The following is a 24,197-nucleotide window of genomic DNA, read 5'->3' on the forward strand; positions in this document are numbered from 1 at the left end:
TGCAATTTCCAAAGGATTGACAAGCTCGTCGTGAGTTTTTTTATAGCCCATGATTGGCTCCTGTCAAATGAAGAGCTGACTGGTCGTCACGGACGCGTGTGCACCACAGTATGCCACTTTATGACGTAGACATGTGCGGCTTATATACATGTACAAATCTGTTTTTTTCCTCTAAATCTAGCAGGTGCGGCTTACGGTATGAAAAACATTAGATCCAGTGTGAAAAATGAATGGAAAGAAAAGGAATACAAAATACTTAGCTGCTAATTAAAATGCTTACTTGCTAATTAATCAGTAATCTGCTGGATTAAAAATACTTATCTGTAAAACTATTGTTACCTGTATAAGGTGAAATGATCATTACTGTAATAGATTACATGACAAGTTTTCTTTTTTGAAATAATGTGAACATGAATCATGACTGTTGACGCTCTGTGTGAGTTTGCTTGTTGGGAGAATACGTTCTCTCCAGTAAGGCTTGAGTAGAAGCACATGACTAGTGGCCAATTTGAAATGTGTGCTGCCTGAGGAAGACCCATTATTGGGTCAAAAGGTCGTGAAAAAAACGCACATATGTAACGCCTGAATAAGCATTTAAAAACATTGTTTTAAAAAATGATTAATAAGGGATGGACAATCGTAGGACGCCAAAGGGCCGTACCAGTGTACATGCCACCTCTAATTGGGGGCCATCAAGGGGTAATTATCTCAGGGGATGGGGGCCTGACCAAAAGGGAGCTCGCACGACTCTTGCTCTCCCCGGCTGGGGAGGGAGGCTCACTTTCAGTTTCCTAACCCTAACCTAGCTCCAGCCCTAGACCTAAACCATAACCTTGGTTTAGTGTTAGCTTAGCTTTAGCGTTAGTGTAACAATGCAATGTTTAAGTTTGCATATCAATGTTTGTGTTGTCAGCACCTGTACAGCATCCATCTGGCAGACGAGAGTGAAGACTGCACCATGCAGTTGGCAGACCACATCAGAGTGAGCCCTTATTAAAGATGACATGGTGTTGTGTTGCCCTCGTGCTAAGCATGGACTGTGGTTTTCAGTTCACTCAGAGCGCGTTGGACTGCATGGCGGTGGAGGTGGGTCGCCTGAGGGCCTTCCTCCACGCCGGCCAGGAGAAGGCCGACCTGGCCGTGCTGCTCAAGGACCTGGAGACCTCCTGCAGCGACGTACGACAGTTCTGCAAGAAGATACGCCGCCGCATGCCGGGTACCGACGCCCCAGGCATCCCGTCAGCGCTCGGCTTCGGACCGCAGGTAACCATGGTGACACCTAGTGGAAGCACACAAGCACTACATGTAATAATTTAGTGTTATTAAACATGTCCTATGTCCTTTGACCCCGAAGGTGTCTGACACCTTGTCAGACTGCCGCAAGCACCTGACATGGGTGGTGGCCGTGTTGCAGGAGGTGGCCGCGGCCGGGGCCCAGATGATGTCACCCCTGGGGGAGCAGGAGGGGCTGGTGGCCGTCAAATTGGAGGATGTGGCGTTCAAGGCGGGTGAACAGGTGGATTTTCTGCTGTGCATGAACACCACACACTGAACTTCCTGTCTCCTGCAATCACAACAAATGCAGGATTGTCTGTAAACCAGCAGGGGGCAGCATTTCCACATAGTCCCCATTTTGTCATTTGATCTCTTGAGTAGCTAAAATGCATCATGTGTGTTCCATACACAATTAGAACATAGGAAATATTACAAACATAAATGACTGTCGTGTTTAAGTTTCTCCATTTTTCAGATTTACGGAAGCCCGGGCGCCAACCCGTACGAGTGCCTGCGTCAGTCCTGCTGCATGGTCATTGCAACAATGAACAAGATGGCCACTGCCATGCAGGAGGGAGAGTACGACTCTGACAGGCCTCAAACCAAAGTGAGTTCTCGTTGGCTTTTTAAGAAAGCGCGCCGATGACTGACGCATCATGTCGCCTGCCAGGACCCGCCTCCTGTGGACGTGCGAGCAGCCGTCCTGCGAGCAGAGATCACGGATGCAGAAGGTCTGGGCATGAAGCTGGAGGACAGAGAGACGGTCATCAAGGAGCTGAAGAAGTCACTGAAGATTAAGGTGATTAAGGCATTTTGCAATCTGGACCCTCACATTTTCTGATGATTAAATTTGAGCTTTTTAAGGGCGAAGAACTGAGCGAAGCCAGCGTCCGCCTCAGTCTCTTGGAGAAGAAGTTGGACAGTTCATCCAAAGACGCCGACGAGCGCGTGGAGAAGATCCAAACCCGACTGGACGAGGCTCAGAGCCTCCTCAAGAAGAAAGAGAAGTGAGTTATCCAAAAAATGATCCAGGATGTTAGGCATCATCACTCCGTCTGTCACGCAACCTCCTGCAGGGACTTTGAGGAGACGATGGACGCACTCCAGGCCGACATCGACCAGCTGGAGGCTGAGAAGGCGGAGCTTAAGCAGCGCATTAGCGGACAATCCAAGATGGCCGGCGACGGTGTGCGAGGCCCGTCGGGAATAGCGTCTGTTGTTTCAGGAGCAGCAGGAGGTGAGGACTTAAAAAAACAAAACAACAAAAAAACATACACAACAAAACACACTTTATGCACTGCAGAGGACACTAAGGGGCGGGCCATCATTTGACTCCACCCACCAGGAAGCAGTGTGACCTTCATGTTTTGTTCAGTTGTTGTAGGGTTTTTATGGTAAAATAATAGTTAAATTGTATTGATACAAGTCCAATGAATAGGCCTTGAAATACATATTGATATTTGCTAGGACATAGCCATGGCAGCACACCCATTTGAATAACCTTATTACTGTATACATTATTCAGCATGTCATGTCAATTACATCTTATACTTCTTGGAGGAGTAATTTAAATAATGTACTGTAAATGTATATACAGTCAAACTTGTCTATAGCGGCCACTAGAGGGAGTCTGCAAAAGTGGCTGCTATAGACAGGTTGGCGTCCAGTTTGAATGTTGACCAGTAGAGGAAAAAAAAGAAAAAAAAAGGGGGAAAAATAATAATAATAATAATGTTGACCAGAGAAGATGTACAGCACTACTAGGCTTGTTATTATCATGGTTCATGGTTTTAATCCTGAACATGCATGAGTCAAACAGTAGCACATCACATAGTACAATTCACAATTTTGCATGTCCAAAAAGGAGTAGGAAGAAGCAAAGCTTATTTAATCCTACCCCTCATCAGTTTCACATCAGTTGCAATACATTTATTCACCTCTTGTTCTTCCAAGTGTACTTTGTAGGTCTACATGACAATGTAGTGCAATCATAGCCAAGGTTTTTACTTACTAAAAGGAAGCTAGAGGCTTAATAATAACTGATAGAATATATCCACGACCCACAGAACAAAGCTGTGCTAGTAATGTCTTACGCTTGTTTTTAATATTTTACTTTTTATACGGCAGAGTTGTCATTACAGCTTTAGTTCATCAGGAAGTGACGGGAAGTGACGGTGGGCGTCCCGAGCAGGAGAGCTAGGCTCAGTGCTAGCTGTGAGTTTCGAGAGAGTTGGGAAGTGTGTTTATGTTGGCGTGGATGTAAAGTCCTGCAGTGTTCTCCGCTGTTAATAAAGCCATTAAAGTGCATCAGCGACGTGAGTCTCTCCTTCCCCACAACAAGCGGCATTACAGTATTGACCAGTGCACACCAGGAAATAAACGGTGTCATTTCTTACAGGCATTGGCTGGACAGCTATGTAGTGGGGTTTGTTTAACCTTTGCCTTGTGGGCAAGCAGGAAGGAGAGACGATGCTGAGAGATGTGTGTGTGTTCTGAGCTGCTGTCTGGTGGCCGCGTTCAATAAATAAAGTTGGCAGAAGCAACAGGAGAAGTTTCCTTCTTTGCTTCGGAGCTGAATAACACTGACAAGTTAACAGACTAGTAGCGAACGGAAAAGAAGACGGCTTTGTTTGTGTCGAATACAGAAGATGAGGACTTTGATGGATTTGTGGATGAGGATTGATGAAAAATAACGTGAGTACATTCTAAAATACTTCAATTAAGTACAACCGAACTCAGTTTTGCTCCCGCTGCCGCATGCATGCTAGCGTATGTTTTTTTTTTTATTGTAGCGTCGCTGGGAGCACGTCCTGTTCCCAGCCTACTTTGCGGTAATGTTTTGGTGCAAATGCTCTTAAAGTTACATGTTTGACCAGGAAATAGCAAGCTCAAAAGAAGACGGCTTTTTTATGTGGAACAACTGACAGTTTGTGTGGATCTTGTGATTGATTGTGACTGAGCTAGGACTCAGTAATTAAAGTCTACACACGACGCCTTCATTGATTGAAAAACGAAACTTTTTCGTGCATGAAGCTTCTACTTGAGTTGGTAATTTGGCTGCTATATGCAGTCAGATATTGACCAAGGGAGACAAAATGGGTGGCCGCTGGCCGCGTTGGACAGGTGACTGCTATACACAGGGTCTATAACATTTACATTTGCTGCGGGGGATTTTTCAGTGGCTGCTATAGGCAGGTGGCCGTTCTATAAAGGTGGCCGCTAAGACAGGTTTGACTGTATATATATTTTATATTATTACTAATTAAATGCTGTCATGTTTCATGAAGTCTTTTTTCCCCCTTTTCTTAATCTCCCACTTTATGTGCAGAGGAACAAAAAGGTACAAACATGCATGAAAAATATGTTCATGTTTCATTTGGAACACTCATTCCAACCTTTACTCTTTACTGGTATGACACTTAACCTCTTTTATTTGTGTTAGGGTTTGTGTTGTGTTGTGTTGGGGCGGGGGCCAGGACTGGAGTTAGGTTTGAGGGTTAGGGTTGAGGTTGCGTCTAGAACTGGGGTCAAGGTTAGGAAGGATTAGGGCTAGGATTAGGATTAGGATTAGGGTTTGGACTGGGGCTGGTGTTTGTACAAAAAAAATTAAAATGGCAAATTTAGAAGATTTTTTTTAATTTTGCACGTCCATCAACTAATATTTTTGAATATGACATATTTACCTTTTACCTGTTTGACACGTGTTGCCCTACCCACAGTGTGCTCCATGTCGGGTGGCGTGGCAGCAGGTGTGGGGGTGCAGGTGGTGGACTCGCCACTGCTGACTCGTCAGATTGAAGCTCAGAGACTTTGCATCAAGCAGCTGAAGAACGAAAACAACTGGCTGAAGGTCAGCAGGAGGCATGACGACGCGTTCTAATCACGTTGGCAAACATCCCATTATATTATTTCTCCCAGGCTGAGAAGATGCGCAGCCAACTGGCGGCGCTGCCCCCCCTCCATGTCACCAAACTGCCCTCCAGGGACGGCGGGGGTCATCCGGCCGCAGCAGCGCTCTCCGGCGCCCTCTACAGGAAGACGGACCAGCTGCTGGAGACGTTACTGCAGATGAGCGCCAACGTCAAGGTGGTGGACATCACAGGGAAATGTCCCGGTCAGTTACACTCGGTGCTAGTGAGGGATGCTGGCTGACTGTTTTTTTTTTCCTACTTTTTGGGTTTACTTGTTTTGTTCAGTGTTTTACTTTTTAGTGTTTATGCAAAAACAGCACCATCCATTTTTGTTCTCAGTGACGCCCAGCGCTCAGCTTCTGGAGCAGACTGCTCGCTTACAGTCTCTGCGAGATACGCTGGACAGACTCAAGGTGATCTCTCACACACACATACGCACGATAAATACATTTTGGTGGTTGGTGTGTATGTCGTCTCTTCAGGGTGAAGTAGCTGAACACGTCGTCAAACAGCAACCTGGCGCTCGAGTGTCGTCCGACTTCGCCACATTTCCTTCTGCCTGCTTCATCAAGGTGGTGTTTTTCTTGTTGTATTCTTTACTGTGGGCGTCTTTGGGCCAAATCAACACTAATGTCCACATGTCCAGTTCATCATCATGTTAATTAGTAGCTGGTAAAATATGGAAAACCTCTCCAAATGTAAGTGAAGTGTTTGTAATGACACCTTGTAGGCCACGGAGGAGAAGCAAGCCAAGGCGGTTCTGGTGGGGCGCGTGATGGTGCCGTGTCCTCGCGGTCAGGAGCAGGTCCACCACCTGGTTCTGACGCAGCGTCAGCTCCAGAACATCCACAGCCTGCTGAGGAGCTGAGCATCATCCGTCACCATCCCCGCCTGCCGCCATCACGCCTGCAGCTTACGCGTGAACTTGCAACATCAAAATTTAGCTACTGAGGTAGCTTCTCAACGCTGCATGCAAATTCTGTTCCATGAGCGTTTATTAGCCTCGTGTAGCATGTTAGCGTACCGTCCGTCCTGCTGTAAGCATGTTTACATTGATTAGAAGCTACTTTTGCACATCAGAGCGACAAAACGACTCTGCAAAGTCACCTTTAACCTTCTTTAGTTTGACGCCAACTATTACATTGACGTGGATTTATTTATTTTGCACTTTTACGTGACTTTTAGATACGAAGCTGCCTTTTAAGTACTGGTTTCATTTGTTCTTGATTGAGGCCTGTGCGAAGCCGGATGTCTCCTTATCCAGGATACATTTGAGGATTAACTCCGGTTACGCAGTACTACGAAGCAGGTTAACTTCTTAGCAGGATAGGAGACCACGGTATTCACCTGCTTTGTCGCAGGTAGTAATCAGAGCTGATACAAACCCCTCGTATTGACCAATATGAGATCACAGCCTTTTAAAGCCCCGCCCACTGACCAATAAGTTGTTTCTGAACGCACTCATGACAAGGCTAGAAAATCCTGACTTGACTAATGATGAAATTTATCCAGCTTCATAGTACCGCATATCCCACATCTTCAATGTTAAGCTGGAAAACAAAGAAAAGATGGTGGATACGTGAAAACTTGCCTCGTAGTACAGGCCTTTCATTTTAAATTAACGGGCATTGCGCATCTGATCAATAAAGTGTGTCAAACGCTGAATTGTCCACCTTGTTTTATTGTATAAAACATTAATTTGATCAATTCAAACATTCAGCTCGGCTCAGTAAAAAAAGTTTTAAAAACCAAGTTGCTTAAAAAAAAAAAAAATCGAATCTGTCGTTAAATTACCAATAATTTGCATGTAAGGCAGCTCGGCGGTTCTCCAGGAGACGCTTGGTGATTCCCTGGAAAAACAAAACTACTTTTAGTGTGTGTGTGTGTGTGTGTGTGTGTGTGTGTGTGTGTGAGAAACGGCAGCTGTGTGCCATCATTACCTTGTTGTAGAGCTGCACATTCAGTCTGTTTGTTTGGGACTGCGCTTTCCGTCTCTCTGCTGCACGCTTCCTTTGCACCTCGGGAAGACTGTCGTACATTCTGGACAACAGAAATACATCAAATTGGTCATGGCATACTGAAAGAGGTTCAATATACGTACTTAAAAATAGATTTCAGAAAAACATTTTTCATCAATGGACAATTTAATAAATGAATTCAAATTAGAATTCTCTACAGGCACAGAATGTTTTTGAAAGCTTATTCATTTCTACGGATGTCCCGAACCAGAGTTTTTGGCTTCCGATCCAATACCAATCCTTTTTTTTTTATTTATTGATAAGCTTTTGTTACAAACATGAATTTGTGGAATTAAAAATGGTTATGAAAATAGCTCTTCAAAGCATTAAAAATAATGCAACCAAAGTTTACTTTTTGATTACACAGCATGCCCAACAATATTGCTTGGCTTTTGTAACAAACCTCGTAAGGTCCCTAATCCAATAAAAGATCAAATTGGAAAAAATGGGTGTGCAAAATACTTTTAGGGTAGGACTAATCATTTGACATGGTCGTAAATCAATTTGTGGTGTGATTTTTAGTAACAAACTCTCTTCCAAGCAATAGTAATTTATTGACAGTCCCTAGTATAAACAACCAGCGGTAACAGCGGCGTTGGCGGAGCCAGAATTTTGTTTTTATTGGTGTGGCCAAGGTGAGACCATTACTCACATAGGGGTGGCAATAAGTTGATACCTGAATTGTCTCGATGGCCAGTGGGGTTGGCCGGAAGGTGACCACATAGCTTCGCCACTGTACAGCGGCACTTCCTGTGCGAGCTCCCGGCACCATGACGCAGCAGCCCGGCCACAGTGAGAGGGAACTTCCGCTGTAGCTACGGAGCTGAATGGTCAACGTCCACTGAAACTAACTTCACCACGGTACACTGCAGACATGTCTGCATGGTGGTGTTGCGTTTTCTTCTTCTTGTGGGTGGCGGGAGTCGTGTGGCAACCAGCTTTGAGATTCATGACTGCACCTATCGTGTTGGAGCGTGGCCCAGAGTTCCGAACGTTATACAGCAACCGGATCGGCCCGATCTCGTGGCGGAAGCAGATATTATCCGATCTTCAAAATACAGCGCATAGGGACAACCCTATTTATTTCAGTAGTTACGTTCAAAATTTGAAACTGATTTTCTAGAGCCACTACACACAAAGTTAGATATTCCAAGAATGTATTTCTTATTTTAATGGTTAAAAAAAACACCCCAAAATGACACAAAGTTGAGTAATTTCTAATCAAATAAAGTGCAAAAACTTCCTTAGCCTTTAATTGGTCTTTTTGTCGTACTAGAACTCTTGAAATCAAATACATTTTTCATATTCGTATTTATTGAGCTGCACCTTTATTTAAATAGCTTTAGTTCATGTTTTGGGAAAACAAACCATCTAAAACAATGTATCAAATAAATACTATAAAAGGTCATTAAAAAGCTTTTTTGTTGCATTAAGGCTAATTAATCTAATTAATTCATTGTTTTGTTTTCTCTTAAAAGTTTGTTACTTTTACAATCATAAAAATAATAAATGCAACCATTATAACATAGAAACATACCTAAGAATGGCTTACTACGATGCTTTTTATTTGAGCTTAGCTTTTTGTGCTTGAATAAACTCACAAAAGCTTTTTCATTGGTGGTGCGACGCCTTGAGGATGAATGAAGTATTGACTGGTGAAAACACTTCAGGTCTGCTCATAAGATTATTTTTGAGGCACATTTGACTTTTTGCAAGAATAACATCTTAAGTAATGCCGCTGGCGACCAGTCCATGGTGTACACCACCTGTTGCCCAAAGTCACCTGGGATAGGCTCCAGCTCCCCCCCCCAGTGAGGATAAGGATCATGGAAGATGGGTGGATGGAGGTAAGGCAGTACCAATCCTACCTTCTGGTGCGCTGCATCATCTCCTTCCAGGGAACGGCCCTCATGAGTACAGTGGCACCTGCAGGCACACAAATGTAAAGATGACTCACTTTCTCCCAAAAAAAGAAAGGAGTTTGTTCTGGGTGGGGGGGGGGCACACCTCCAGGTTGTCCAGTCACCTTCCTCTCCTCTGCATGCAGCATCAGGATGTGCAGGCGCTGTCTGGAGCGGCAGATGAAATCGGGCCGACGCGTGGCCAGAGCCTCCTGCAGGTGGCGCAACACACACAAATAAACAGTGCCTTGGGGACAGCAAGTCACCAAAATCTCACCTGCAGGGAGGAGACTGTAGTGGTTTTCAATCCAGGCGGTGTAAAGGCGGGCTGTTGGTGTTCCTGTCTAGGGCGCAGAGGTTCCCTCCACAGCTCGCTTCTCCTGTAAGCGTCGTACCACACCGTGCTCGGTCCAGGGACCGCCTCCTCGGGACGGTTCTCCTTCCTGGCCTCGGCGCTGAGGTCGTCCACAGGGATGAACCAGGACACGGCTGAAAGATTCCCAGCAGATGCGTCAGTTCATCACCATAATGTAATAGAAAAAATAAATAATAATACATAAATAATACAAAAATAAATAGAAAAACATGTAAATATACAATTATATATATGTATATACATCTCCCATATCAATGTATTAATTTATATATAGCAATCAAAAATTGTATATTTTCAATGTTATTTATATTTTATACATATGTGTTTATGTATGTATAAAGTGATAAAAATATAGAAAATAAATGAGATAATGAAAAACACAAAATGCTATACATAATGAATAAAATATAGAAATTAAAAAGAATATAAAATATACATTTACGATTCACGGGTGAGCTGGAGCCTATCCCAGCTGACTTTGGTCACCAGCCATCACAGGTGTTGTAAAATCAGTAACATTTCAAGCATGTCGTTCATAATCTTTATGCGTACATTTGGGTTTAGGCAGCACGCGACTCTTCTTTTGCTTATGTGCAGACAACGGACTCCTCTGAGGTCGCCCCGGTGAAGGGAACATGGTTCCCACGTCTCTGGTGTGCAGGCGCGTGGCGTTGCAAACGATCTCCAAATCACCTGAGCGCAAGACAAATGAAAAACGTTAACAAAAAAAAAAAAAAAGTGTGAACTTCCGGAGCGCCTTCACACGCAAACTCGCCTGCTTGGACTCCTCTGCTGACCATATTGGCGGCCATCTTGGAGGTTCTGACGTACGAGCTGGTGGACGATGACTCGGCCGTGACCTTTGACCCACAAGATGACTTCACACAGCAGGAAGTGACAAACAGGAAGTGTGGCGTGCAGAGACACTTACGTTGGATTCTTGGGTGACGGTGGTCTCGGTCTGAGAGTAAAAGCTACACCCCTCCCACTCGTCCCTCTGCTTGCTGATGCTGCCGTAGAGTTTTTGGAGGCCTGAGCCCCTTTTGACGGGTTGGACTCTGTGGACGCCGAAGACTCTGATGAGCCGGGCCGTGTCCACAGTGGACGTGGACACCGATGTGGAGGTGGTGGACTCGTCTCTATCTGCTGGACAGAGGCGACGACTCTGGGGGTACGATGCAGAGGTGAAGGGGGCGTGACCAAGCTCCTCTGGGTGAAATGTCCACACCTGGCGAGGAGGAGGAGGACTTTTTGAAGTGTTGACGATGCTTCGCTCAGTTTCTCTGTCCTTTCCTCCTTGACGCCGTCCTCTTCCTCCGACCACTTTTGGTGCCTCTGTGTCATAAGAAGCCATCACAGGCTGCTCGTTAGCGCCCCTAGTGTCGAGAATGAAATCAGACAGGCGCTGAAGCTGCTCCAGTAGCCACGCCTCCCTGTCTGTGGTCACAGGCCGTGACTGGTCCACACGTCCACCGCTGCTCTGAGGATAGAGGTCCATGTTTTGTGTACCTCCTGGTCCCACCTGGACCGGGTCCATCTTGGAGGTTTCTCGCTGGGTCAAAGACACCTGAGATGATCTTTTATTTCCTGTCACAGCGCCACCTACAGTAGACGCATAGCAAAGATGCAATTATTAGTACGGTCGTCTCTCTTGTTGCTCACGGTAAACTGCAGAGTGTTTACTCAGCTCCACGCGATGAGGGTGGCTTCTCTGTGTTTTTTGTTGTTTCATGAACTTTTTTTTTTAGTAATAGTGTTTTCCGAAATACTGTGTTCCCTCGTTTATCGCAGGGGATAGGTTCCGGCAATAAATGAAATCCATGAAGTAGCCAACTTTTGTTTGCAATTGTTATCCAGTATATGTTTTAACGCTGTAAAACCCCTCCCAATACATTTCACACACTTTTCTCAGACAGGCATTAATGTTTTCTCACATTTCTCTCTTGTTTAAACACTCCCAAAGTTCAAATTTCGATCAACCTACTAAGTTGGACACAAAACTATTAAGTGACTCGCGCTACTCACTCCTCTGACCGCGCCTCGTCCTGGCACCATTCGGCTATAGCGTTTTTGTATCCTTGTTAAAACATATTGCTCCTGCTGTCATGCTCCTCCTCTTACTCCTTGAACCGAAGATTCATTTAGTCGGTTACTCTTCTTCTAATATTGTTAGCAAGCAGCTCACACAGTAAGCTAGTTTGCTAGCGACCATTGACCACAACTGCAAAACGGCACGAAGGAGATTGGCTATCGACCATTGTTAATCAATCAGGACGCAGAACACAATGAGCGGGTCCTCTCTTAGCCAATAAGGACCGTTGTGGCTCTACATTTAACCAGCTATTGTCTACCGTGGGTTCCTAATATGCTTGTACAAGCACATAAACAACTGCACATGTCAACATACAGCACCCTCTACTGGTAGCAGGAGTAAATACAATAACAGACGCATACAACAGAGCACCGATAGATTAGATCGCTCTAATACACAACGTGCGTTCATACGCAGTTAAAAAAAAATATGCCAAATTGCACTTTAAAAATACACGATGCAGTGAGTCCATATTTGAACAATTTCCACATGCGAGAATTGCGCATGTATGCGGTATTTTTGCTCTGATTTTACATGACTTCTAGCTACAAATACACTTATTTGCCCCCTCCCCCCCATCTCTTTGAGGCGGGGCTGACAACAACTGGATGTGATGTCACATGAAAGCATCAGCATGAAGTCAGAAGGAAGTAGTGCGCATGTTCACCTCTGTGCGCCTCTTGTGTCCTCAGAGTGGACGTGTGCTGCCTCTTGCTGTAGATGCCCTCTTCATGTTTGATGGTGACACCGCGGTCCAGGCCCGGGTCCTCATGGCCCAAAACCTCGCTGCTGAATGGCGGGGGTATGGCGTCGTCAGACCCTGGAGAGAAGACACGTCACATTTAAATAGGGGGATGAGGGAGGAGGGGGCAAGGGGGTGTTTGCAGCCTTTGTCTGCCTCATCCGTGCCCCCTCATGAATAATGAGCTGGTGTATGTTGCAAAGCAGCAGCTGCTTCACGCTGGAAACGTGATCACAGCCTGCAGGTTCATTAAAGATTAAATGGAGTTGGTGGGTGAAGCTTACCCGTGTGGGAGCTCTCCATGGTGGTGGACGAGGACGACACGTTGGCGGCTTCAACTTGAGGCATGTAGAAGAGCTCCTCGGCAGCACGAGGCTTGTAAGGCCGCAGTACAGGTGGTGCTGCATGACTAGCACAACCATCCCGAACTGACAAAAACATTTTCTCATTACTGGAAGCCATATTTGTCAATCAAACAAGCAAACTACGCAAAAAAATAAAGTGTTTTTAGTAAATTTTATGTACAGTCCCAGTTAAAAGTATGGATACACTTTCCCATGTTATTCAATAAGAGGGTATGGCCAAACCTTGAAAATGCAACATTCAAATTCACAAATTTCCAAAAGCTTCAAGCACCATGGGAGCACTTTACAAAACATCCTACCTGGCATTTCTGGTGTGAAGCTCCTGCTGGTCATGTTGCTGTGCGGTGCCGTGAAGGACTGATGAGGCTTAGCAGATGTCGTCGCTGCCTGAGGAGGTTCTGAGGGGGGTTTGAGTGGGACAGAGGTCTCGGATGCCTCTGGCCCGCACCCTATTGGTCCTCTGTTTTCGTTCCACTCGGGCGGACTGGACAAGCCGACGCCTTCGTCGGTGCTGCTTACGACTGGTGAGGAGCGTTTCAGGGGGACGAACTTGTTATGGGTGGGCTCAGCTGAGAGGTGGGATGTGTTGAGAGGGATAGGTGCAACGGTTTTAGGAGAGATGGTGAGATGGACGTGTGAGATGTAACCGGGTTGGACGGGAGGTTCAAGGCTGAATGGGATGGTGGTGTCCTCTGTGCCGTGACGGGACACAGAGATGTCCTGGAGGGACGACCCCTCTCCACGTGAGTTCCCCTCCTCACCATCTTGCGCCTCTGAGGGTGGGGGAGGGTCTTCACTCTGGCACCGAGCGGCGTCCCATCTCTGGTTTGAGATGTTGCTGGGAGGGCGACTGCTGGGCTCCGACACGGTGCTTTCACTTTCTTCTTCATTAATCGTTGACTTCTTGTTGCTGGCATGATGGTCTGCGCTTCCTGTGGAGAGCTCGGCCAGGAGGAGGGGCTCCGGTAGTGGAGGAGAGGCGGGGCGCTTGCGGGCTGAGATGTTGATGGACGTGTGGGCCTGGACATTTGTCCTGGCGAGGCACACGCCTTCCCTGGTGGCGATCTCCTGTACACGGGCCACCAGGTCCACACGCTGAGGTTCTGGAAGGACAGGGGTCCATGCCCTTGTGAGGTCTGATAGATGCTGTGCGGCCATGGCTGCAACGCTGGACGCCGTTGTGCTGTCTGTGTCTGTGCTGCTCTCGCTCTGAAGGGGGAGGGGTTATGAGGTTAGCATTAGCATGGAATCATATGATTTAGCTGCACTGCAAAGTCACTTCAGTGTTTGCAAAGCCCAAGCATGCTTAAACACGACACACGCAGTTACCTTCAACACGACAGCAGACAACAGCGGGCCTAAAGATTGGCATTAAAATGACAAAAACAGTTACTTTCATATTAGTTGCAATTAAAAATGTTTGATGCTTATTGACCAAGAGCACTGTCGTTAAATAAAATTAAAGGTTTAGCCTCAATGGATCCAAATAACACTTTTTTCAACCTAAAAACAAATGCTGCGTTGATAGGAACAAGCCCAGGGTCCGGGTGTCGTAGAGATGCTGGCGTTTCAGGTACAGTAGGTTTCATTATGTTTTTTTTAGGGCTGTCAAATGATTAAAAGTTGTAATCACGATTAATCACAGTTTTCAAATTAATCATGTCACATTATGTCTGAAATATGCCCATATTTACTGTATTTTATGGAAAGAAAGATAAAAGACAGGGCGGGATTATATCTATTTGTATGTATTAACAGCGCCAAATTAACTACAAATTTCAATCAAGTTAAGAGATGTCACACATGTCTGAAAATCTATATTTACTTAACACTAGTTTCTTTAATAGCAGAATATTTGAATCAGACTCATGCATTGAGTGAATTTTCTGGGATTTCCCAGCACACTTAAATGCAGCAAATTGTACTTCAGCAATAAGAGTTACAAAGTGAGTGATAAGAATATCTACTTGTTTTTCTTCGCACTTCTGTTTATTTAGACCACACATCCACGCATAATAAAGACGTTGTTGTGATGTTCAGTGTCTGTGAATGCATCTCGCGGTCTGTGTTCAGGTCAGTTATAACTGGCCGTCAGACACGGTGTGACTCTGTGGGGAGCTACATACAATGTGCCACCGCCGTCTCTCGTCATAGCTGAGAGCCGTGGTTTGCAATGATGCTTATGTGATACGCCAAAAAATGTATGTAATTAATAAAATTAATTAGTGACTGCTGATAATGCGCTATTTTAGCCAGCCCTAGTTTTTTTCCTTCATTGTGGAATGTTTGCAGAGCATTTGGGGAAATGTCTTCCTGTGAAACAGTGACAAGTCCCACACAATCCGATAATTAGCGTGCCCTCCTAGTTTACGTACAATAAAGTGAACAAGTGTACAGCTCTGACCATCCACTTTTTAAACGGTCCGTGTGGCTCTTCTGCCCCCCTCCCTCCACTCATCTTTGTGATTGCTAGTCTAGAATAAAAGTAAAAGTGATGTTTCATTGATCCATTTCATTCATCATTTACATGTACTTTGCTTTGTTTTCTGCATGTAAAACTATTAAATATTCTCTATAAAAAGTCATTTGCGTGAATAGTTTTGGGTGTCTGGAACGGACTCATTGAATTTACGCTATTTCTTGGGTTTTCGTTGGACCTTTTGGAACAGATGAATGATGAAAAGCCTGTATTGGCTTTTTTGCACTCAGTAAAGAAAGACATTAGGGGTGGAGACTGTGCACATGTAATCAATATGGCGACATGTCCTCACCGTCACAAAGTGGTTTAACAGCATCTCGGCTTTAATTTCTTCAATGCGCTGACGATCTTCTTTGTCCAACTGCAGCGACTCAAACTGGCCTCCTGACAGCTTCAGTAAGAACCTCCCTGCAAGGTACAAGCATTGATTCATAGCATTCATCCAACTTCATGTGGCTCCATAATGTGTAGGATGGGGTGGGGGTGAGATATACATTTCGGAATGTTCCGTCAGCCTGTGAGAAGACTCACTTCTGTGTTTGTGGTCGTCTTGGTCCGTGACGCTGCCTGCTGGGGAGTCATTTTGCAACAGTTTGGCCACTCTGACAGTCAGCGAGCTCTGGCTGCTCCCGTCACTCAACACAGTCTGATCTTGGTCCTCTGGGATGGGTGGTGAGAAGTTCCTCAGCCCGGGATCGCCTGGTGAAGGCTGCTCCCCTTCTGGCATATCTTCTGGGTCCGCAGCAAGTGAGGTGGGCTCTTGAGGATCCATGGTTGGCGAGGGGGTGACAGTTAGTGGCGGTGGAGGGGCGGTGCTGTCGGGGGGAGCGGCACTGCAGCCTTCTGGCTCGGCCCGCCGGCTTGGTTGAGAAATCCTGCTCGGTGTAATCCTGGCACCAGATGGAGAATTGGTGAGCTTTGCGGATGAGGTCACTCTCTCCTGAAGGACAGAACCTTCTCCTGGTTTCTCTGAGGGGGACTTGACACCAAAAAGCGAGGTGCGAGCTCGGGGACCTGAGCTCTCAGACCTCTGAGGTTCTTCCTGGCTTTGCTCGATGCTACGACTTGCTGGTGATGGAGAGTCCAAGGTGTGATTCTGGCTGGCCTGCGGTGTGGTGGCCCCGTCTTGATCTGGGTGGGGGCAGTATGCTTGTTGGAGGGTGTCGCAGGATGATGGTGAGTGCTCTCTTTTAGAAGGGCTGCCAGCTGAAATGAAAAAAATATATACAGGTGTAACAATAATTTATCTCTATCGAACGGTCTCGATTTGATACCACTATGAATCCAAAAATACTGTAATCCAAATCATCACGACATCAGTCACACATTAAAGTTTCGCTGTGGCTCCTCCGCAGCAAAGATGTCATGGCTGGCGGCTGGTGGAAGACGGCGTCCCTAGCAGCATGCAAAACTGCATTTTCACCTTTATTATCCAAATTCCGGATAACTTACCTCAGTGCTAAGACGCACATACATATGATAAAAGTCCTCTTTGCATTTGTAGCCGCTAGTTCCATCCAAAACCAAAAAGTCAACTGCACTGTGTGCGCTCTGACCTCCATTACACAAATGTGTTTTTCTACACTTAATTGTTATTGTTGCCACTATATTTTTATTATGAATTGAAAAATCTTCTTATGGCTTAAGTTTTTTTTTTATGTGTTGCTTGACTTTGGCTGTATTGTCATTTCAATAATTGTTTTGGTTTGTTGTAGAATTGTAATGTTTAACAGCAAACTGGATGTGCACATGAACGGAGGACATAATGAACGTTACGTACTTTGATTGAAACACTATTCAATCTATGAACAGAACTATTGATGAATTATGTGTAATTATCTTCATTGTAGAGATGGCAACATGAACCAGAGACCTTGAAGCTTGTGTCGGACTTCCTGAATCACATTGCTTTGGCGCTCGTATCATTCTGCAAATACACTACCGGTCAAAAGTTTTAGAACACCCCAATTTTTCCAGTTATTTATTGAAATTCATGTCGTTCAAGTCCAATGAATAGCTTGAAATGGTACAAAGGTGAGTGGTGAAGTGCCAGAGGTAAAAAAATAATAATAATAATAATAATAATAATAATGTGTATTTCAGAATGATACAAAAATGCCTGTTTCAGGGACCACAAAAGGGGTCAACAATTTAAAGCTGTTCTGCAGAAATGGAGGTTGATCAAGCCTTTAAAAACTGAACTTCTGAGTTTAAAGAAATGTTGGTAATTTCATTAAAATACAAGTTGAACAAGCATGAAAATAAAATTTTTGTATTGAAAAAACATCAAACCGTGACACCAAAATCATAGATCAAAGCAAAGCGGCCTGAAACATGAATTTGCCATATTGTTGCAGCCCTATTATTATTCATAATAAACATTTTAAATTAGAATAAAGTGCACTGTTCCCGGTGAACGTTGACCTTCGCCAAGGCTGGCGGCCCTTTGTCACAGATTCTGTACATAACTTTTATGGGCAGAATTTCGATGTGGAACTGGAAGAGATGGCCAGAGACCGGAAAGTCTCTGATGCCCCTACGACCCGCACCCAGATAAGCGGAAGAAAATGAATGGATGGATGGATGAACACAACGTGTGTGATCTTTTCAAAGTAAAAGACACCAACATACTCACATATACAGCAAAAGTTTCCTTCAATAACATGATAACGTGTCTCCTTTGACTGGGACCGGTTCTTTACCTTCAGAAGGTCGCACACTCTTTGTCGGCGTCCATCCAATCGAATCTTTGATGGTGCTAAGATCGGTGGGAGAAAATTCGGGCTCCCTGATAGGTCCTCTGGGCACGAAGGCGGACAAGATTGTGGAGGGGGACTGATTGATTCCAAGGTTGTGGAGATATAACTGCAAAACAACCAAGCAGAGTCACTTCTCTGAGGCTCTTTGATGTTTCTTTGAAAATGTTTGATGTTTGATGTACTTTCAATATAGGGGGAAAAAAAGAGCTAAAAGCTATTTCATTACCCTATCAGACAAAACGGGTATTTGCATATTTGTGAGTACAGTGAAGTGGGGGTGTGGGGTAATTAAACGTAATAAAAAATACATCAATAAAATCAAAAATAAATATAATGTCCTGTGATTTGTGTAGAAAGTAACTGTCAATTTTTTAAAAACACTCCAATAAATGTCTGTGCTTTTTGTTTTTACCGGAATTCGGTCTTCGATGTTCAGCTCAGCAGGTTTGGGTGGTGTTGTTGGCTTGGAGGACCAGTAGGGGGCGTAGTTGTCTACTTCTAAGCTGACAACAGAAGAAGCAGCTCCAAGTGATGCACCTAACTTCATCTCACTGCTGTTGTTGCTCCGCTGGGAATTTGTGAGCAGGTCAGAATCCAGTGATACATCGCTGAAGTGGCTCATGTTGACTGGCGGTGAGCTCTGATGTTGGCATGCCGCCTCTTCATCTTTCTGGTCTGTCATGACCACCGTGCTGAGACAGGGAGAAGCAGAAGGTTGTGCTGCGGTGTTTTCCTTGTTTCCGCCCATCCACTTCCCCTTGCTAGGGTCCACAGAGCTGTTCTCTGTAACGGGAGGTGGCGGCAAACCTTTGGCCCTCTCACTCAGGATGCGGTTCAGGCTGCCAGACACGGCGTCGTAGGCTTTCTTCTTGGGCGAGATGCCAGAGAAGCCCTGCAGAGACAGGGTATCGAATAACGAGCTCTGACTTTCCCTCCAAGCATCCACTTTCTGCTTGTAGTTGAGACTTGGAAGAGACTGGACTCTGGCTGAGGTTGTCTGGTCTTGGCGCTGGTCTGCTTGGGACTCAGTGAAAGCTGGCTGTGGAGACATGGACCCACAAGTCTCATCACTGGACCGGATCACTGAGAGTCTCCCCGATTTGGGCTTGACGCTAGACTTCGACGGGACCTTTAGAGCCCCTGGTGTGGACTGAGACTGCGGCACAAAACCCAGGAAGGACTCCTCCATACCCATCTGGTTGCCTGAGCACCACAGGCCTGGCTCGATGTTTGCTGAAATGGGGGCACTCTCCTGATCGGGTCTGGTCACATTTGTTCCGCTGTCAGACGTCTCTGGACCATACGATGTGACTGGTTCAGGTTCTTGCGGGGTAGATCTGGGAATATGGCTGCTCCCCCTCTCGCTTTGGGACAGCAGCTCTCTGTACAACAACTCGCTGGCGGTGTCTGGCTGTGTGCTGCGAGACCCTGAGGTGATGTGACTGACCTCTGCAGCTTCACCTGGAGGACACTCCCGCATAACGCTGTGGGCATCAATGCTTGAGTGCTCTGAAGGGGAAAATGTCTCCAACTGACTGCCATCGACAGCGTTTACTTTTTCCTTCTCTTCTGGTGCATTGTCCTCTGAAGTTAAAATGAGCTGCGATGGCGAACAGCATCCGCTGGACACAATCGCAGAGACCAGGGTCTCCTGGGCCAAAGGATGCTGAGATAATGAGGCTTCATCAGACTCAAGTGTAGTGCCCTCTGCTGGTGGAGCACCAGTCCTCTCCGATACCATGGAAAAGTCTGGGCACGCTCTAGGAAATCAAGACACAGTAGTAATACGAGGGCTGTCAAATGATTACATTTTTTAAAAATGACATTATTCACACTTTTCAAATGAATTAATGATTAATTATCATCCACATCTATGTCTGAAACATTCCCATTTTACTGTATTTTGTTAACAAAAATATAAATGACAGAACCGTTATCATGAGCAATGAGGGCTTGCATTTAATTCATTTAATTCACGTTTTGATTGTATTTACAGCAAATTGTACTTTACATTAAGAGTAAGACGGTGCCCTTGATGACATCATCATGTAAAAAGCACCTGGCTAGCATGTCCTGCTCCTGCATGAAGAAAGGGAACACTTGTGTGGGTGTTCGTGTGTGTGCATTATATGAACCAGTAAGTTTAATGATTATGTTTTACATCAAGAGTGAATTACTTTGAGTGTTAGTGATGACAATATCCACCTTTTGTTTTTCTTTGTCTTTCTTCTTATTTATACCACACGTACACGCATAATAAAGATTTCGTTGTGATATATGCAGTTCCGAGTGTCCTTGAATGCACGCCACACAAGTGTGGTGGAGAATGAGGAAGTGTTGTTTCGAGGACGAATGGAGAGCAGTGTGTGTGAGTTGGAGATACATATACGTTGTTGAAATTGCACTGCTGTTGATGTGTTCTGGTCAGAATAGAGTTATGAAAGAGCATCAGACTCTGTGTGACTTTGTGGGGACTCTACACCAGGGATGCCCATTACATAGACCACCAAGGTAGTTTGGGTCGATAACGTAAACGTCACTATGTACTGTAGTCATATGACATCAGTCAGCTGACATTAAGCTCCCCTACTGATTCCCTCTTGCTCCCCCGCGGCGTTTCAAGCTACACACAGAGATGCAACTTTCATCTTTATTATTCTGATCACGGATAAACTAACTCAGCGGTAAGATGCTTACATCTATAACAAAAGTTATCTGTTCACTTGTAGCGGCTAGTTATATAGAAAAAAAAAAGTGTACAGTATAGTTTGATGGCTTTGCTTCACGTCATGAACTCCACTACAAAAACCAGTGTTTTCTACACATCCGCTTCTTAAACTATTATTTAATGATGAAATGCAAAATGTGTCCATTGCTAAAACCTTTTTAATATGTTACCTTGACTTCGGCTGCATTGTCTTTTGCATAATCATTTTCAATTCTTGTATATGGGTAATGTTTGAAAGCAAATGCTAACTGGATGTAATACATGAACTGTGTGCCCTAATGAACGTTACATAGCTAATTCCATTCCATTTTCCTCCGCTTATCCGGGTCCGGATCACAGGGGCAGCAGTCTTAGTAGGGAAGCCCAGACTTCCCGGTCCCCAACCACCTCCTCCAGCTCCACCGGGAGGACACCAAGGCGTTCCCAGGCCAGCTGTGAGACATAATCCCTCCAGCGTGTCCTAGGTCTTCCCCGGGGCCTTCTCCCGGCTGGGCATGCCCGAAACACCTCACCAGGGAGGCGTCCGCGAGGCATCCGGACTAGATGCCCGAGCCACCTCAGCTGGCTCCTCTCGATGTGAAGGAGCAGTGGCTCTACTCTGAGCTTCTCCCGGATGACCGAGCTCCTCACCCTATCTCTTAGGGTGAGTCCCTGCACCCTACGAAGAAAACTCATTTCAGTCGCTTGTATCCGCGATCTCGTTCTTTCGGTCACGACCCAAAGCTCATGACCATAGGTGAGGGTGGGAACATAGATCGAACGGTAAATTGAGAGCTTTGCCTTCATCACGACGGTCAGGTACAACGACTGCATTACTGCAGACGCTGCGCTGATCCGCCTATCGACCTCACGCTCCAATCTTCCCTCACTCGTGAACAAGACCCTGAGATACTTGAACTCCTCCACCTGGAGCAGGACCTCAATCCCAACCCGGAGGGAGCCATCCACCCTTTTCCGACTGAGAACCATGACCTCGGATTTGGAGGTGCTGAGTCTCATCCCAGAAGCTTCACACTCAGATGCAAACCGTCCCAGTAAACGCTGCAGGTCACAGCTCGATGAGGCCATCAGGACCACATCGTCTGCAAATAGCAGAGATGAGATCCTAAGGCCCCCGAACTTGACTCCCTCGACACCTTGGCTGCGCTTAGAAATTCTGTCCATGAAAATTATGAACAGCATCAGTGACGAAGGGCAGCCTTTACATAGCTAATTTGACTGACATATTACCAGTACTCAGGTTACGTACACAGCTATTTAGGAGTTATGTGGAATTATCTTTATTTCCATATTGAAGTGAATTGTGGTAACAACTACTATGATTACCTGTAAACTTTGAAAATGTGAATGTGAAATACTAATCATTAATATTTACAAGTATTTCAGTGTTTACTGGTTAGATGTTATATATGTTAGATGTTTTATAGAAAGAGGTAGATCATTTTGACTTGTAACTTGCATGCTGAAAAAGTGCATGCACCTCTGACATACATCTATAACGTACATAAATACATATTCATTTTTTTTTATATAAATACAGTAAGTATACGGTATATATTTTCTATATGTTAGGAGATAGATCCTTGGGAGTTGGTTATTCTAAAAGTAGCTTGCAGGCTGAAAAAGTGTGAGGGCCCCTGCTCCGCACTGTCTGCCATCACAACAGACAGGTGTGGCTTGCCATGACGCACATTTGTTAGTTACGTTAAAAATGCTAACGTAATTAATTAAACCATTTAGTTACTGCCATCACTGCATTATTTTGACAGCCCTAAATAACACAAATGTCAGCTCCTTCAGAAAGGGTGTGGGAATGCTGACTTGAAATGCAAAACAAACTCTCAGTAAATGTTTGTATATACAACATACTAATGCAAGGTCCACAGAAAAAAATAATGACTTGACTAAAAACAATGACTTTTACCTTAAAGGAAGAAATTCCATGTCGCTTTTTTGTAACCAGGAATATCGAGTGGCATTGGCTTCTCCTGCAGGGTTCGCTGGCAGCAAGGCAAGACCCGGAGACAAATTGCTGTCCTGGAATTCTAATCACAGACAGAAGACAAAGACAAGAACAATCATATGCAACATTCCAGTATCAATTTGAAAAGTGTCCTACCTAGGTGTGAATAATATCCTCCTGCACGTGGAGGACCTGTCTTCAGCCTGGACTGTTTGACATTTCGATGATTAACACCTTGCAGACTTCCCAGTTTGTCCACTTTGGTTGGGCCATAAGACTGACTCATGACTTCATCTTCTGTCAGCTCAGCAAACTATGACCTGGTTCCTTGGAAAAGACACAGCTGCAAATGTATAACAAATGCAGATGAAACCTGAAGCAGAGCTAGTCGATGTGTCCAAGCAGTATTTGCAATGCACGATACTTCGTCGGTTTAAGCATAACGTCTCATCATTTGTGCCAGTACAGTGTGCAGTCTATTCATTCCGCCCTCTATAGCTCATTAAAACACCTAAGATCCATTCAGGGTCAATGGTAAGAGAAACACAATAACGTTAAATTTCACTTTTCCTCTAACATTCTGTGCTCCGGGTGCAGAAAAGTATCTGAAAGCAGATAATGTAACCTTGAACAAGGAACGCACTCACCATCTGAGTCATGGGACTGCTCAACAAACATGAATGGCCACGAAACTGTGGAACAGACCTGCTGTGTGTGAAATCTGCGCTTTAGCCAGATGGCTGCAGTATGTTGTTGTTTGAACTCTTTGACAAATGCACAGCGAATTATCTCTGCATTATACTGTAGATATTTAGAAACCAGCATTACTAGTTTTACTAGGCTAGTCTATCATCTTGTTGGGACCGACAATTGACGATGTGGTTGTTTGTGAGTTACGTTCCAGACAAAAATCCAAATGCAAAAGTCAAACCACTCGACTGTCAAATGAATCTGGCCAGTTTAGACGTAAGCCGACAGCAACAGGTTGCTGTGCAGCAGTTGCTAATGCTAACTAGCATAACATAACATTAAAACAGTACCCCAAAGTTATCACTGCGTGAAGCAGATTTGATCTTTTTATTACGTGACGCATACACTTGATGTCAGACAGATGCTAACGGGGGCTAAGCTACAACGAAGCTAAGTTAGCTTCGCCGTTCGCTGCATAATATAAGCTCGCCGCGTTCTAGCTAGCCCCTTGTAGCATTACAGGTCGAAAGGTGAACAACCATGCAAAACAGCGTGAAGTAAGATGACTTATCTAGCTACAGAAGTTACCTTTTGCGGAGGAAGACGCTGGTGATGCTTCTTGGTGTCTTTATGTTTCCGCCACAAGAAGCGCGCTTCCTCCACTTGGTATCAAGGTGCGTCGTTAGGACATCGCTCAAGATGATCATAATATGTCTGGCAAGTTAAAAGCTAATAAAATCTGATAACCTCACCTAAATATAACCACATAACCACAATTTATTTACTTTGTGTGTTTACATAAAAGCTGAATTGATTTTGTTTGGTTTCAAAAAAACGGATTTCATCTGTGATGTTGTTCCCGTGCGACAGGTGGCGGTAATTAGCTTGTTCACTAGTT

At 45.0% G+C, this 24,197-nt stretch overlaps 2 protein-coding genes across 14 annotated transcripts in view; one reads left to right on the plus strand and one right to left on the minus strand.

The window, feature by feature from the left end:
- dctn1b (dynactin 1b) overlaps positions 1–9,179 on the plus strand; it is a 29,948-nt gene extending 20,769 nt beyond the window's left edge. For 5 of the 10 annotated variants that reach the window (XM_054796842.1, XM_054796837.1, XM_054796841.1 and 2 more), the window contains 12 exons: positions 914–982; positions 1,051–1,263; positions 1,355–1,516; positions 1,751–1,882; positions 1,946–2,074; positions 2,140–2,282; positions 2,352–2,512; positions 4,995–5,125; positions 5,194–5,389; positions 5,526–5,599; positions 5,669–5,758; positions 5,917–9,179. In XM_054796842.1, coding sequence (XP_054652817.1) covers positions 914–982; positions 1,051–1,263; positions 1,355–1,516; positions 1,751–1,882; positions 1,946–2,074; positions 2,140–2,282; positions 2,352–2,512; positions 4,995–5,125; positions 5,194–5,389; positions 5,526–5,599; positions 5,669–5,758; positions 5,917–6,054 — 1,638 coding nt within the window. In that variant the 3' untranslated portion in view covers positions 6,055–9,179. Of the gene's footprint in view, positions 1–913; positions 983–1,050; positions 1,264–1,354; positions 1,517–1,750; positions 1,883–1,945; positions 2,075–2,139; positions 2,283–2,351; positions 2,513–4,994; positions 5,126–5,193; positions 5,390–5,525; positions 5,759–5,916 lie in introns of all 10 variants that reach the window. The other 5 variants (XM_054796833.1, XM_054796835.1, XM_054796836.1 and 2 more) reach the window with 1 other exon arrangement.
- On the minus strand, positions 6,247–24,173 carry alms1 (ALMS1 centrosome and basal body associated protein). Of its 4 annotated transcripts, none has more exons than XM_054796830.1 (18): positions 23,888–24,173; positions 22,766–22,936; positions 22,571–22,691; positions 18,331–19,678; positions 17,862–18,024; positions 15,691–16,365; positions 15,452–15,567; positions 12,980–13,889; positions 12,600–12,743; positions 12,241–12,393; positions 10,413–11,083; positions 10,257–10,341; positions 10,034–10,174; positions 9,383–9,594; positions 9,212–9,317; positions 9,073–9,130; positions 7,127–7,226; positions 6,247–7,050 (listed from the first exon to the last, which is right to left on the minus strand). In XM_054796830.1, the coding sequence occupies exons 2-18, from the start codon at positions 22,893–22,895 to the stop codon at positions 6,928–6,930; spliced, it is 5,256 nt and encodes a 1,751-aa protein (XP_054652805.1). In that variant the 5' UTR covers positions 22,896–22,936; positions 23,888–24,173; the 3' UTR covers positions 6,247–6,927. The 4 variants fall into 4 exon arrangements, with proteins under 4 accessions (XP_054652805.1, XP_054652804.1, XP_054652806.1 ...); XM_054796829.1 differs by having other exon boundaries at positions 22,766–22,952; XM_054796831.1 differs by having other exon boundaries at positions 6,247–7,036; positions 22,766–22,952; positions 23,888–24,172.
- Positions 24,174–24,197: the final 24 nt, after the last annotated feature.

Source organism: Dunckerocampus dactyliophorus, chromosome 13 (genome assembly GCF_027744805.1).
Source record: "Dunckerocampus dactyliophorus isolate RoL2022-P2 chromosome 13, RoL_Ddac_1.1, whole genome shotgun sequence".
NCBI classification, from domain to species: domain Eukaryota; kingdom Metazoa; phylum Chordata; class Actinopteri; order Syngnathiformes; family Syngnathidae; genus Dunckerocampus; species Dunckerocampus dactyliophorus.